The sequence below is a fragment of the Chlorocebus sabaeus genome, chromosome 4 (genome assembly GCF_047675955.1).
Source record: "Chlorocebus sabaeus isolate Y175 chromosome 4, mChlSab1.0.hap1, whole genome shotgun sequence".
Classification (NCBI taxonomy): domain Eukaryota; kingdom Metazoa; phylum Chordata; class Mammalia; order Primates; family Cercopithecidae; genus Chlorocebus; species Chlorocebus sabaeus.
The window spans coordinates 21,780,553-21,795,378 of NC_132907.1; the positions used below are offsets into that span (position 1 = coordinate 21,780,553).

Consider the following 14,826-nt stretch of genomic DNA (forward strand, 5'->3'; position numbering starts at 1 on the left):
CGTATGAATGGAAATGATGGTTTATTTTTGTAAATACTCAACAGTGAATTACTGCAGATAAAAAGTAGGCTGCTATTTTAGGCAGTGCTTCAAGGAACATTAGACAGATCTCTTCTGCAAACATACTTCCCATCCAGATGCCTCCCTGAATTTCCACGCTTATTTCCACCCTTTCCACTCCTTTGGATTTAGTGATCACTTTTTTCTGTGGTTCCCCTCACCTCCCACCTTCCGCCACACACACATACTTTTTAAGAAAAATTCCTGGCCGGGCGCGGTGGCTCAAGCCTGTAATCCCAGCACTTTGGGAGGCCGAGACGGGCGGATCACGAGGTCAGGAGATCGAGACCATCCTGGCTAACCCGGTGAAACCCCGTCTCTACTAAATATATACAAAAAAAAAACTAGCCGGGCGAGGTGGCGGGCGCCTGTAATCCCAGCTACTCGGGAGGCTGAGGCAGGAGAATGGCGTAAACCCGGGAGGCGGAGCTTGCAGTGAGCTGAGATCCGGCCATTGCACTCCAGCTTGGGCGACAGAGCGAGACTCCGTCTCAAAAAAAAAAAAAAAAAAAAAAAAAAAAAAAAAAAAAAAAAAAAAAAAAAGAAAAATTCCTCTCACCATCATGATTAAGAATATCAAGATGTGAAAAGGTTGGGGTGGGAGTATAGAAACTGATGGAAATTGTTCATCTCAACAGACAGCCTCATTCTGTCAATTACTCATACTCTCAGTGTGTCCCAAACCTCCTATGAACCTAGCTTCTACTCAGCTACATTTTAGAACACAAAGAAAAAGAAGGAGGTGGTTAGATATGTGGACCTCTTTTAAAATACAAATATCCAGGAGTTTTGAATCCTGAAAATGTAAATAATGTGAAGGGCCTTCTCTTGCCTCTAGCTACATAGAGTGTTGGGAGTGTGAAAAAAGAGTCTGGAATGGGGAGGTTGGTACCATGAAGGTGAGCTTTACCTGCATCATTTCCATAGAAACAGCTCTTCCAAGGCAGTTTTTGCACTTTGAAACTACTTTCTGTCTTATATTCTGAATTCCTAAAGAAATATTTTATTTGAGAAATATTTTTATTTTATTTTCTTAGTCACAATGTATTTTGTGTTACAATGAATTTAAAAGAAAACCTACAGTTTTTTTAATTGTTTTATTTGCTCTTTTTCCACCCTGAGGTGAAAAGCAATTATTCTTTCCTCGTTCTACTCCTTTTGGAGCAGTGAAACTTTGTAAGATTGACTTCTTAAAACTTGCAATGGAATAAAAGTAGTTATTTGATCATCCATGAACAGATTTCTTTTCTTTCTTTTTTTTTCTTTTTCTTTTTGAGCCAGAGTCTCGCTCTGTTGCCCAGGCTGGGGTGCAGTGGCCCGATTTCGGATCACTATAGCCTCTGCCTCCCAGGTTCAAGTGATTCTCCTGCCTCAGCCTCACAAGTAGCTGGGACTACCACCACGCCCAGCTAATTTTTGTATTTTTAGTAGAGATGGGGTTTCACCACGTTGACCAGGCTGGTCTCAAATTCCTGACCTCAGGCGATCCCCTAACCTCGGCCTCCCAAAGTGCTGGGGTTACAGGTGTGAGTCACCATGCCTGGCCATCCATGAACAGATTTCTATTAGTCAACACCAACAAATGGTTTTTCTGAAGACATATGAAAATGGGCTGCTATTTTCAAATAAAATGGAGTCCCAGAAGGGAAGTATATGCAAAGGCAGGTTATGTTTCATTCTTTTTTGATGCATATTACTACATATGATGTAGAGAAATATTTACTATGGCAATTAATAATGACAATACTGCACTTTATTTATCCCAAAGACCTTACCAAAATAAAGTTGATTAATAATTTCACTTGGCTCATTAACTACATTTCCAGAATACTGGCTGGCTGAGTCATCTATTTTCCTCAAACATGCACACACGCACACACACACACACAGACATTCTACACTCCCTACTTTTCCCTAGTATGATATTGGAGAATCAGCATAATTTCCTCTTTTTGTTGTTATTACACTTTAGGTTCTAGGGTACATGTGCACGACGTGCAGGTTTGTTACATATGTATACATGTGCCATGATGGTGTGCGGCACCCATTAACTCGTCATTTACATTAGGTATATCTCCTAATGCTATCTCTCCCCCACTCTCCTCCCCACCCCACGACAGGCCCCAGCGTGTGATGTTGCCCTTCCTGTGTCCAAGTGTTCTTATTGTTCAATTCCCACCTATGAGTGAGAACATGCGGTATTTGGTTTTCTGTCCTTGTGATAGTTTGCTCAGAATGATGGTTTCCAGCTTCATCAATGTCCCTACAAAGAACATGAACTCATCCTTTTTATGGCTGCATAGTATTCCATGGTGTGTATGTGCCGTATTTTCTTAATCCAGTCTCAGCATAGACTAATTTCTAAGGAATAATGGAGTGTTGTAAGAGCTTCAGGGAAAGCATCAATGGCCCAGCACAACAACCTACAGATATCCTCACCAAACATGCCTTACACTAAGCTCCATCATTCTTACATGTTCTCATCTGGCATCCTGTCAGCTGCCCTTCATCAAAATAGGTTTGGACAGTGAAGTTGCTGAGATCACTGGAGGCTATGTTGTTCAAGAGCCTAAGAACTTAGCCTCCAGCTCTTCCTACCATGCCTCTGTCAGAGTAGGCATATGAGCTAGATTTGAATCCAGAGAAATGTAGTTCAGGATTCAGAGTTTGAGTCATACACAGATGTAATGACTGCCTTTATGCTTTAGCCAACTGGAGGTTTTTCACAACACTAATATGAAATGCACATTTTCTAGAAGTGATCTAGTGTCTGTTCATTTTGAGATCTATTCATTAACCTGTTCAATAAATCACTCCTAATGGAAAATAGGTTTTTAACTCGGTGGATATTCTTAAAACTGTATTCTTTATCTGAATTACCTGCAGTGGAATGTGTAAGTCATCTTATATTGCCCAGCACTAACTAATAATATTTTTAAAGTCTGAGATATAGGTGAGAACATACTGAGCCTGCACTTTGATGGATTCATGAGATGTGTTGGACATTGTCAGGGTGTAACACATACAAAATCTATTATTTCCAATAACTGGTTGTTTGGAGAACTGACAAATGGCATTCAGGGGCCTCTCCTCCACTTTCTATGGCAAGTGAAAAGGGATTGACACATTGAGTAGGCTGGTCTGTTCCATTTTCATTGCCAGGCTTTGTTTGGCCATAGGATTGAGCCCAAAGGGTATCTGTACCTTTAAGATGCCCTAGACCTTTCTCACTCTGTTCAATTTAACATTTATTGAGTACTCGGAATGTACTACACAGTATGCCAGATGCTTTTCTTGCATTATCACTTTTAATCCTCACAACAATTTAATAAGCTGGAGACACTTTTTTTACAAATACAAATTGAGGCTTAGGGAATTTGAGAATCTTTCTTAAGAGTTGGGACTTCACAGCCAGGCACGGTGGCTCACACCTGTAATCCCAGCACTTTGGGAGGCTGAGACAGGTGGATCATTTGAGGTCAGGAGTTCGAGACCACCCTGGCCAACATGGCAAAACCCTGTATCTACTAAAAATACAAACATTAGCCAGGCATGGTGGCACACACCTGTAATTCTAGCTCCTAGGGAGGCTAAGGCATGGGAGGCTGAGGCATGGGAGACTGAGGCATAAGAATTGCTTGAACTCAGGAGGTGGAGGTTGCAGTGAGCCGAGATCACGCCAGTGTACTCCAGCCTGGGTGACAGAGTGAGACTCTCTCAAAAACAAACAAACAAAAAAATTAAAAGAAAAGAAAAAGAGTCGGGACTTCAGAGTCTTTTATCCAGTATCGTCTGGCACTCTGTGAACTGCTGAGAGTATTCAAATGAATATGATACAGACCCTGTCCTCAAGGAGCTTATGGTTTAATAGAAACAGATGTATTAAAACATAATTTCATTTATATGAGGTAAGTACCATGACAGAAATATGAGTAAAGAAGTTTTGGGAACCTAGAGGAGGATCATTACTTGAATCTAGAAGTTATAGGGAGGCATCCTGGAGGAAGGGATGTTCAAGTTGAATCTTGATGCTTTGCCCACAGTCAACCAACATCTGGAGGTATATTAATAGATTATCCTAATGCTAAGAGTAAAGAACCCAAAGACCCTTGGGCCCAGAACATTTCTGGCAGAATTTACCATTTCTGCCTCAGCCCTGCCTATTTGTGTGTAGATATTTCTAAGCTCTGACCTTTTGCACTGATAACGATATATCTGAGTTCACAAACCACCAAAAAAAGTGGATATCTAGACCTGAAATGTTATTAATTTAATCAGTTAAATATCTGATTTCTTGAAAAATACCATTACTTTTATGGCTTAATTTTATTAATGTAACATTAAAATTTTAAAGTTATAAAGTAGCAGGTGCTGGATTAATAGTTGTTGAATAAGTGAATAGGTGAGTGAATTAATATCACACAACAAGGGTCAATGCATTTTTTCTGTAAAAGGCCACATAGTAAATATTTTGGGCTTCATGGACATGTGGTCTGTGTCAATTATGTTATAGCATGAAAGCAGCCATAGATGTTAAGTAAATGAATGAGCATCACTGTATTCCAATAAAACATTATTTATAGAAAAGAAGGTTGCAGGTTGGATTTGACCATGGACTAAAGCTTGCTAATCCACAACATACAACAGCCAAAACCTTATAAAAATTACAATGTTCAGGACATAAGTGTATTGCCTTCTTACAGAATGTATGATTTGTAAATTTTGTGCTTAATTATGTGCAGGTTACATATCTTGGGAAGGAGCTTTTAAAGTATGTTTCTGAGGATGCACCCATACTTCCAGAACCAAACTCAGTACCTCAGCAATATCAACCTTGTCTTCCAGGTATGTACAGACTGACACTCATTTCCTCGTTGTGGGATAAAAACACCAAAACCTACTGGAAAAGCACTCATTTTATTTTGTCTTTTTTCTCATTGATGTGAAACTAACAATTATTATAATTGACTATTCCAAGGTGAACAGTTCAGTGGCATTTAGTAAATTCACAATGTCATGCAACCACCCACCTCTATATAATTCTAAAACACTTTTATCACCCCAAAAAGAAACCCTGTACCCACTCAGCAGTTGTTTCCCATTCTCTACTCCTCCTGATTTCTGGAAACAACCAATCTGCTTTCTGTCTGTATGAATTTGCTTATTCTGAATATGTCATATAAATGAAATCATTATATGTGACCTTTTTTGTCTGACTTCTTTCACTTAATATAATGTTTTTGAGGATCATCTACATCATAGCATGTATCCATACTTCATTCCTTTTTGTGGCTGAATAATATTCCATTATATGGATATACCATAATTTGTCCACTCATCCTTTGATGGGCATTTGGGTGCTTCCCCCACCCCCAGGCTTTTTTTTTTTTTTTTTTTTTTTTTTGAGACGGAGCTTTGCTCTTGTTGCCCAAGCTGGATTGCAATGGCATGATCTCGGCTCACTGCAACCTCTGCCTCCTGGGTTCAAGTGATTCTCCTGCTTTAGCCTCCCGAGTAGCTGGGATTATAGGCGCGTGCTACCACGCCTGGCTAATTTTTTGTACTTTTAGTAGAAACGGGGTTTCACCATATTAGCCAGGCTGGTCTTGAACTCATGACCTTAGGTGATCTGCCCACCTCAGCCTCCCAAACTGCTGGGATTACAGGTGTGAGCCACCATGCCTGGCCTGCTTTCCCCTTTTTAGCTATTAGAGATAGTGCTGCTATGAATAGACATATGTATATTTGTTTGGGCACCTGGTTTCAGTTCTTTTAGGTGTGTGCTTAGGAGTGTAATTATTATACAAGTTGAGCATCCTTAATTCAAAAATCCAAAATCTGAAATCTGAGTCTGAAATTTTTTCAGTGCTGACATGCTACTACAAGTGGAAAATTCCACACCTGACCTCATATGACAAGTCACAGTCAAAACTTTGTTCCATGTACAAAATTATTAAAAATATTGGATCAAATTACCTTCAGGATTTGTGTATAGGTGTATATGAAACATAAATGAATTTCATGTTTAGACTCGGGCCAATCCCCAAGATATTTCATGTATATGCAAATATACCAAAATTTGAAAAAATCTAAAATCCAAAATACTTCTGGTCCCAAATGTTTTGGACTAGGGATATTCATCATTTATTATATAGTAATTCTATATAGGAAGCACAGCGAAACTGTCTTCTGTAGCAGCTGAATCATTTTACATTCCCAACAGCAATGTACAAGGGTTCCAGTTTTTCTGCATCTCTGCAACACTTGTTATTTTCTGTTTGTTTTATAGCACTCCATTTTTAACCTTAGTTAATTCCAGGAGAATTTAAGAAGATGACCCCATCCCTCATAATTCCTTTCTCTGAATCTATGCTGTACTTACTTTGGATAGATTTTTAAGTGTCATATAAAAGGAAAAAATGAGTATTGTTTTTCTTTCAGAAGACATGATTTGGTTTTATTTATTTTCTAAAAATAGGCATTAAAATAAATCTTTGCTTATTAGAGTAAACTAATACCCTTTATCAGATGGAACAGCCTTTAGCCTGAGAAAACTAAAACCAATGAGCAGCAGATTTTGAAATGATCTGGAAAAAGGCAGCACACATTTCTGAAAAATAGCCATAACTACAGTTACATTACCCTCCTTTGCTACAGCATCCCCTTTTTTTTCCTAGTGTCCCTGTCTTTGACCATTTGGGGACAATACAGAAGAGAGGAGGTACAAAACAAAAAATGATGACACTGTGTTAACCAGGGCCAAGAAACAAGCAGGATTTCTATCACCAAGTCCCTACCCAGGGCCTCCCTGGGACTGTTCCTTTCCTATAACAAGCCCCAATAATTCAAACTACATTCATTTCCTAACTTTTGCACCCTAATTTCTCAGGATCCTCCTCTGTCACAAAAACTGGCTCCATTAATAGGGTGCATTCTCCACAGTTTTCTGAAGATAGCCTCAAAAGTGTTTTTCATCATTTTTGGGAAACAGACAACATTAATAACTGGTAACATTCATAACTAGTAACATTAAAACAGGTAACATTAATAACTTTGGGGAAGTTAAAGGGCTTAAGAAATTGAAGGGAGTTCTTGTAGTAGTTCATGGCCTTTGGTTCCTAACCTGACTACCTATCTAATCTACCTAATCAAATCATGGGGTAAGGCCCAGTAACCTGAATTTTTAAAGGTGACTCTTACACAGCCAGCCTGACTATGGACTCTGGATGACTAATAGTATTTGATCTCTCGTGCAGATAATAATTTGACAGTCCTTGATATTCACCCCTTTGCTTTGATTCCTGAGGGTGGAATTGGAATTGCTAAAGTACTCTATACTCTCTCTCTCTCCACCCCCGTCGTTCCATCTCTTTCTCTCTTTCTCTCTCTCTCTCTCTCTCTACCTCTCTCTACCTCTCTCTCTCTTTCTCTCTCTCTCTCTGCCCCCTCCCTGCCACCCACCCTAAACACACACTAGAAGGAAAACCAAGCAAATGCTTTCTTCTGGTTTCGAACCTAAGAGTCGAAGCAGAGCAGTAGGTTTTTCCTTCTATCACGAAGGTCATCTGTTCCTCAGATTTTCTAGTTCTAGGCAGGCGTTTCCAACCCTAGATAGGCATCTTCTTCCTCAGAGGGCACACAATCTCCCTGTTAAGTGAGCATGAAATCAGAAATGGGTTCTGAACTGCTACTTCTGTTGCCTGTAATATAAATATTTTCCTGTTATTAATTTCTTTTCACAAATCCTGATTTTTCTTTCCATTAGATATTTCAGAAAATTGTTATGTTATTGTGCCATTGCAGTCCAGCCTGGGTGACAAGAGCAAAACTCTGTCTTAAAAAAGAAAAGAAAAGAACATTTTAATGTTAATTTAAGAACCATGGAGGTAGCAGTGTGCCAACCAGCTTCTTGCTACCTTGGTCTGGACCTAAGAATCTACAGGCAGGGCCCTGCTGGCATTCTGTAGGCTGCTGTCGGAGTTTTGTTTGAATCTCCTTAATTAGAATTCTTCTATAGCTGGTTTTGTGGTACCTGACAGAAACCCAAAGACCTGGCAAGTTAGAACAATGCAAAACTCTCTAACCCTACTACAAGAAAAGCACTCAGGAGAGAATCTTTCTCCCTCTTCTACATATCAAAATATCATCATGGAAATCATGGCTCTGACACTGTAGAGACCAGAAGTCTAAAAAAATAATAATAATTTTGTATGGCTTTCGTCAGCCTACCTCAGGTCACAAACATAATCTGTTCTCTTATGCTTTTTAATGACCATACTTTTTAGAATACTGTTTTTGGGGAATAAGGGGAACTAGGAAGAGCTATTTTCATCTTATTATTTTATTTTTTAAATCATCTAGCCTAAAATATCAAGAAAGAGCTATTTATATTTCCCGTCGGTAGGGTGACCATCATCCTGATTTGACCAGAGCAGTCCCCTAATTCAGCAAAATTATTACTAACGATTTGTTTCACTTTCAGAAGTTGCTTGTTTAGATGACCCAGTACAGGAACCAAGCAAATCAATGTTTGAGAAAACAAAATTTGGACAAGGTAAAAAAAAAAAACAAAAAAGAAAATGTTCAATTCCATTCACTTTTTTAAGTGTTGAGATTCTACATATTGTGCAAATAGATCAAATAGATGATCAAATCTTATGCATATCACTCCATGTTATAAATAATTGCTGGTTACATCATCTTTATTTCATGATAGACTGAGAAGATCTTTGAGTTCACAGAATTTTTATGAAATCTTACTTCTTATATTCTTCAATGCCTGGCACACCATAGCTTTCCAATAAATGCTCATTGCCTGTTGTTCTGTACTTTGGATGGTAGTACAGAACAACATCTTTGGATGGATCTTCTCTGTGTAAACAACATAGTGATGATTTCTTATTAAAAATAAGATGAAGCTCACCTTATTTGAAGAGTGTCTGGCCCTCCCTTTAATGCAAGCACTTTTATTTAGGCCTGTGGCTTTTTTTTTTAAGAGGTGGAGTCTTACTTTCTCACCCAAGCTGGAGTGCAGTGGCAGGATCATAGCTCACTGCAGCCTCAAACTCCTGGGCTCAAGTGATCCTCCTATCTCAGCCTCCCATGTAGCTTGGATTATAGGCTTGAGCCACTGAACTTGGCTAGGCCTGTAACTTTTGTAGCAAGACTTACCTTTTGGAGAGAAATGCTAAGGTTGTATGCCCACAAGTCCACCTTGCTCTGATTTTCCCGAACTTTCCCCAAGTTCACATGTGGCTGCATCATCTCAAGAGGATCAAATGAGATGAAAAGTTCCTAAAACAATCACTATGGAACAATAGGAATTATCATAAAGATGGCTGCATTTACATATCAGGTCTTACATGCCGACATCCTAATACCAATACCTTAAAGTATGGATTTTTCTGTGTGTCTTCATCTTTCCAGCCATCTATTCATCTGCCCTCATGTATTAGAAGTTTTGTAATATAGTTATTATAGTAAAAATGATACCAAAATTGGCGTATTTTGTGGAGTTTGTATTTTTTCACATCATGATCCTCTGCATGCTTAAATATTCATGATCTCTCTGTGCCTCCAAAGAGAAAGCCCCAAGGCAGACCTAGTGGTCTTTGCAGAAATATTTCATCTACTTCTTAGAGTTCAAAAGTTCTGTATGATGTAGGATTAGGTCTGGCCGCATGCAACAGAAAACCCCAAATAGCAGTGGTTTCAACACACAAAGATTTAGTCTTTCATTAAGAAGTCTGGATCCATAGCATTCCAGATGAGGCACAGCAGCACCACAGAGTCACCAAGTCTTTCTACTCCGTCTTTCTTTGTACTGGTTTACATCTTGAAGTAAACTCATGGTCCAAAATAGTTATGAATCTCTAGCCATCACATCTGCATTCTAGGCATTAGAAAGAAGGAAAGTAGAGAGGCAAAAAAAGGGCTTCCTAGCTGTCTGTCCCCTTAAGGAACCTTCCCTGAAGTCAAACACAACACTTTGATTTATATCTCTTTAGACAGAGTTTAGTCATATGCCACACCTAACTGCAAAGAAGGCTGAAAAATAGTTTTTCTGTGTGACACATTGCCTGTGATTCTGTTAATGAGGAGAAAAACAAAAAGGCAAAACTGGAGGAAACTAACAGTCTCTGCCAAAAGTCCTTTTTAGGAAGCTATAAAATAATAGTTAATGTCAATTTAGACATAGTAAATTGTATTGGGTAATCTGGCACGTTGCAGGAAACTTTACACTGGAAATTCACACAGTGGATTCACAACAGGATAATGTGGTTGGAGTCACGCTGGCTATGAAGGAGTAAAGACTATAAGAGAGCACAAATATAAAGTGATGGGGCTTTGTGTGTACCCTCTCAGCTAGATGCCTCCCTGCTCTGCACCTTTGGCACCATGTCTAGGAACTGCCAATGCCATGGTGTCAAAAGATTCCTGCCCTACCCCTAATCATCTCTGCTGTGCTTTATTAAGAGCAGTTTTTCGACTGTTCGATGGTGGCTCATACCTGTAATCCCAGAACTTTGGGAGGCCGAGGTGGGCAGATCACTTGAGATCAAGAGTTCGAGACCAGCCTGGCCAGCATGGTGAAACCCCGTCTCCACTAAAGCTATGAAAAAATTGGCCGGGCATGGTGGTGGGCGCCTGTAATCCCAGCTACTTGGGAGGCTGAGGCAAGAGCATTGCTTGAACCTGGGAGGCGGAGGTTGCAGTGAGTTGAGATCGCGCTATTTTACTCCAGGCTGGGTGACAAGACCAAGACTCCACCTCAAAAAAAAAAAAGAACAGTTTTTCTCAGATGTCAGTTAGACTGTGCTTGAATTAGGCATTACGATCTTGTTGATTTTGCTGGCAGTTTCATATAACATTGTGGAAAGGGATAATAAGAAGTATTGCAGCTACTTCCAGCAGTCATTTCAATGTGTTGCTAAATAATGATGTATGTTTTAATATTAAATCATATTAAATATTTAATATAATTAAATATTATTAAATATTAAATATTATTTAAATATTTAATGTGTTGAAAAGTTATAAACATGAGTTACCTCAAAACTTCATTTTAGTCTTTATAGAATAAGGACTATAAGCAGTGGTTCTCTAAAGCAGTGGCTGAGTTAAATATTTAAGTGTACAGATACTTCAGAGCTGTTACCAAAACATGAGCTTTTAACTGTATTTTACTTGGAACACTAGATTTAAGGAAACATTTACGCTCCACTGAAGGTGCCCAGTGAACTAAGGAATAGTTTTGGAACAGAATTTTGATATATACAGATATTAAATTCCTGACCTAATTAGCTCCATGCTCTGATTAACATTTGACCAAATCAATGCAGACAAATTTTGTTTTATAGAGACAAGGTCTCGCTATATTGCCCAAGTTGGTCTTGAACTCCTGACCTCAGGTGATCCACCCATCTCCAAAGTACTGGGATTACAGGCATGAGCCACCATGCCCAGCCCCAGAGAAAAATTTTAATAGACACTTTCCTAGTCCTAGAAGCTTTAATGGATGCTAAGTATATGAAAGATGCTTATGCTAAATACTAATCAGGAAGATGCCCATGAAAATAGTAGACAAATTTTTCTACCATCAGAGTGGCAAAACTTAAAAAGACTGATAACATTCAGTATTGGCAAAGATGTGGAAGAAAAGAACAGGTATTGTCACATGTAGTCTCATAATACTGTTGCAGAACCTCTTAAAATGTAAAATGTTTACAGACCCCTCAACTCAGTAATTCTGCTTCTGAGTATCAATTCTCTAGAAGTATTGGCACATACCTGAATAGTGAAAAGTGAGAAATAAATTACGAATTATAAACAAATTATGGTAGATGCATTAAGTTTTTCAAATCATAACTAAAGTGGGGGGACAGCATCTTATAGAGGAAAAGACAAGTGTTAAATAATAGTGTTTAAATGATTAAACTAGGCTAAATTTGATGAAAAGAATTTAAATTAATATGTAAAGATTTACTTCCATGGGTTTTTCCTAAGAAAAAAAATGTTCCCTAACTTCTATGAGATACCTTGTTTCAGGAAGTCTATAAAACAAAGCTCCTAATAAGGGAATTACTATGTTTACATATGGAACATGTGTAAAAAAGTTTAAATTCTTTGGATTATAAGTGATGAGTTGAAACCCAAATCAGACTGGCTTAAACCCCTCAAAAAGGAATTTTATTGACTCATGTACATGAAAGACCAGGAACAGATCTTCAGGTTTCATTCAGGGTTCAAAGAGCATGTTTGACAAAGCACCAGTTTCTCTTGCTTTCCATTTCTCAGCTCCATTTCCTCATTTTGGCTCCATCCTAATAGCCTTTCTTCTCATCATCCCAGGGCTACGTTCTTCCAAGTTCAAGTCTAAAAAAAAAGACTCTGTATGTGACTCTTTGCCAAAATACCCAATAAAAATCTCATTGCACTTTGGGAGGCCAAGGCGGGTGGATCACCTGAGTTCAGGAGTTCAAGACCAGCCTGAGCAACATAGCAAAACCCCGTCACTACTAAAAATACAAAAATCAGCTGGGTGTGGTGGTGGGCACCTGTAATTCCAACTACTTGGGAGGCTGAGGCAGGAGAATCGCTTGAACCTGGGAAGCGGAGGTTGCAGTGAGCCGAGATCATGCCATTGCACTCCAGCCTGGGTGACAGAGTGAGACTCCATCTCAAAAAAAAAAAAAAAAAAATCTCATTGCATGTCACTTCCCTGTGAATGGGGTGTGTTCTGACCCCTGAATCTATACCTGTTCACTCATTGGTGTAGATCTAAGCAAATCAAGAGGCTGAAAACAACTCTACCAGAAGCACGTGGCCAAGTATGAAGAAAGGGTTGGCCATACAGAGGTCACGCTCATATTCTTGCTATCTGTGGAATAAGATTCAACTTACTGAATGATGTACAGCTCATATAGCCAATTTCAGAGAAAAAAATCTCTCAGACTGTCAGGGAGCTTGAAGAAACCAGTTTTAGGACCATTGGCCCATTAGACTGGCAGAGCCAAAAGGAACTCTCTTCATCATCACTCCTCTCACATCTCAGAGATGGAAGTCTGGAAAAGCCATATGACTTGCTTGAGATCACACACCAAGTTTGTGGCAGAGGCAGGACTAGAAATCTTGCAGCCTAATACTCTTTTTAGTACTAAATGATAACAGCATCTAGTATTTATTATTTGCTGTTTGCCTGGCAGTATGCTAAGAATTTCACATGCAAAATCTCACTTAATACAACTGTTTTATTCTCCATTTATTGGAAATTGAGGCACAGAGGAGTTTGTACAACTATCTTCAGAAACTTCCACCATCCTTTTTCTGCTGATGTTTTAGACTTCAAACAGGCCCCTCTTTCCCAAGATCAGCCAATGCTGGTTCATAGCTTTGTCTTGAGTACAGAAAATAGGTTGAGGAAAAAGGTCCTGATCAGAAAACCTGCTATGTGTGCTCTCACCTAGACTTGATTGGATTCTGGGATTTGTAATAGCAAAATTTAAATCTTAAATTTCAGAGGGCAGTTTTTAATTTGTTGATACTTCTTTAAACAGGAACTTCCAGAGAGCCAATGCAAAGCATCCCACGTTATCTACAAATAAATGAAATACTATTAATCAGTGATCAAGAATTTCTCCCATGCCATGTAATGGATCAGCATTGGAAGTTTTATGTGGGATGTGAGGAACTAATACTCTAAAACCTTGGTTTCTTAATATTTTATTAGGTATTTGTTCCAATTGTCAACAAACATTTATATTTCATCTTGTATAATCTGGTGGGCCTATTTTAACATACACTTTATGAGTTGCTATTTAAGATATATGCTTACTGTTCTTAAGACGTATGTTAACTGTTCAACAATTATATAAGATTAATGCTTTTTTGCCATTGAAATAAAAGCATGTTTGAACTAGACCATATTAATTGGCTCTCTGGTTTTCTTTTTACTAACATAAACTTAAAACTAACTTTTCAATCAACACCTCTACCTTTGTATAAAAAACAATTGGTGCCTAAGGAAATGAGGATACAAGTAAGAGTAATCCATGGATAATTGGTCCTAAAAAGACCCAGGTTAAACGAATCCCTTAAGAACTTAAAGTCCTAATATCTTTCATATTTCCTTGGAAATTTTTCTCAAAATCAAAATGTAAAATTATGAAGGAGGTGTAAGTTTCATAAAATTTAGTGTAGATAGTATTGTAGCTGTGGTTAAGTATTGGAACAAAGAATGAATCAAGTGTTGATTTGGAGTCTGATCATTTAGAATAGAACATACTTCACCTTTGACTTTTGCTACATTATCATGAAGACTTTTTTTTAAAGAAAGAGATATATTTAAGAGATTTTTCAGTTTTCTCAAGGGTCTCTCTTAATTCTTTGATAGCCAAGTTACTCTTTCCTTGTCTTTCATTACCCGAGGTTCCCAAATAAGCTTTTGGCTCCATGGCCTTATTTATCCCTTCTCTTTCTTTTGGGTATAGAAGTCAAAATTGCAATAAACATAACAGGCATACCTCAGAGATATTGCAGGTTTACTTCCAGACTACTGCAATAAAGCGAATGTCAACTAAAGTGAGTCACATGATTTTTTTCCCAGTTTCTATAAAAGTTACGTTTACACTATACTATAGTTTATTAAGTGCGTAAAGGCATATCTTTAAACAATCAATGTATGTACCTTAGTTTGAGAATACTTTATTGCTAAAAAATATGAGCATCTGAGCCTTCAGCAGGTTGTAATCTTTTTGATAGTAGAGG

General features: G+C 38.3%; 1 protein-coding gene across 1 annotated transcript in view; it reads left to right on the top strand.

Moving 5' to 3' along the window:
• ANKRD31 (ankyrin repeat domain 31) overlaps window positions 1-14,583 on the top strand; it is a 170,485-nt gene extending 155,902 nt beyond the window's left edge. Inside the window, exons 23-25 of the mRNA XM_007975603.3 lie at window positions 4,803-4,905; window positions 8,543-8,614; window positions 13,617-14,583. Of these exons, the coding sequence (XP_007973794.3) occupies window positions 4,803-4,905; window positions 8,543-8,614; window positions 13,617-13,762 (321 nt within the window). The 3' untranslated portion in view covers window positions 13,763-14,583. The remainder of the gene's footprint in view (window positions 1-4,802; window positions 4,906-8,542; window positions 8,615-13,616) is intronic.
• Window positions 14,584-14,826: the final 243 nt, after the last annotated feature.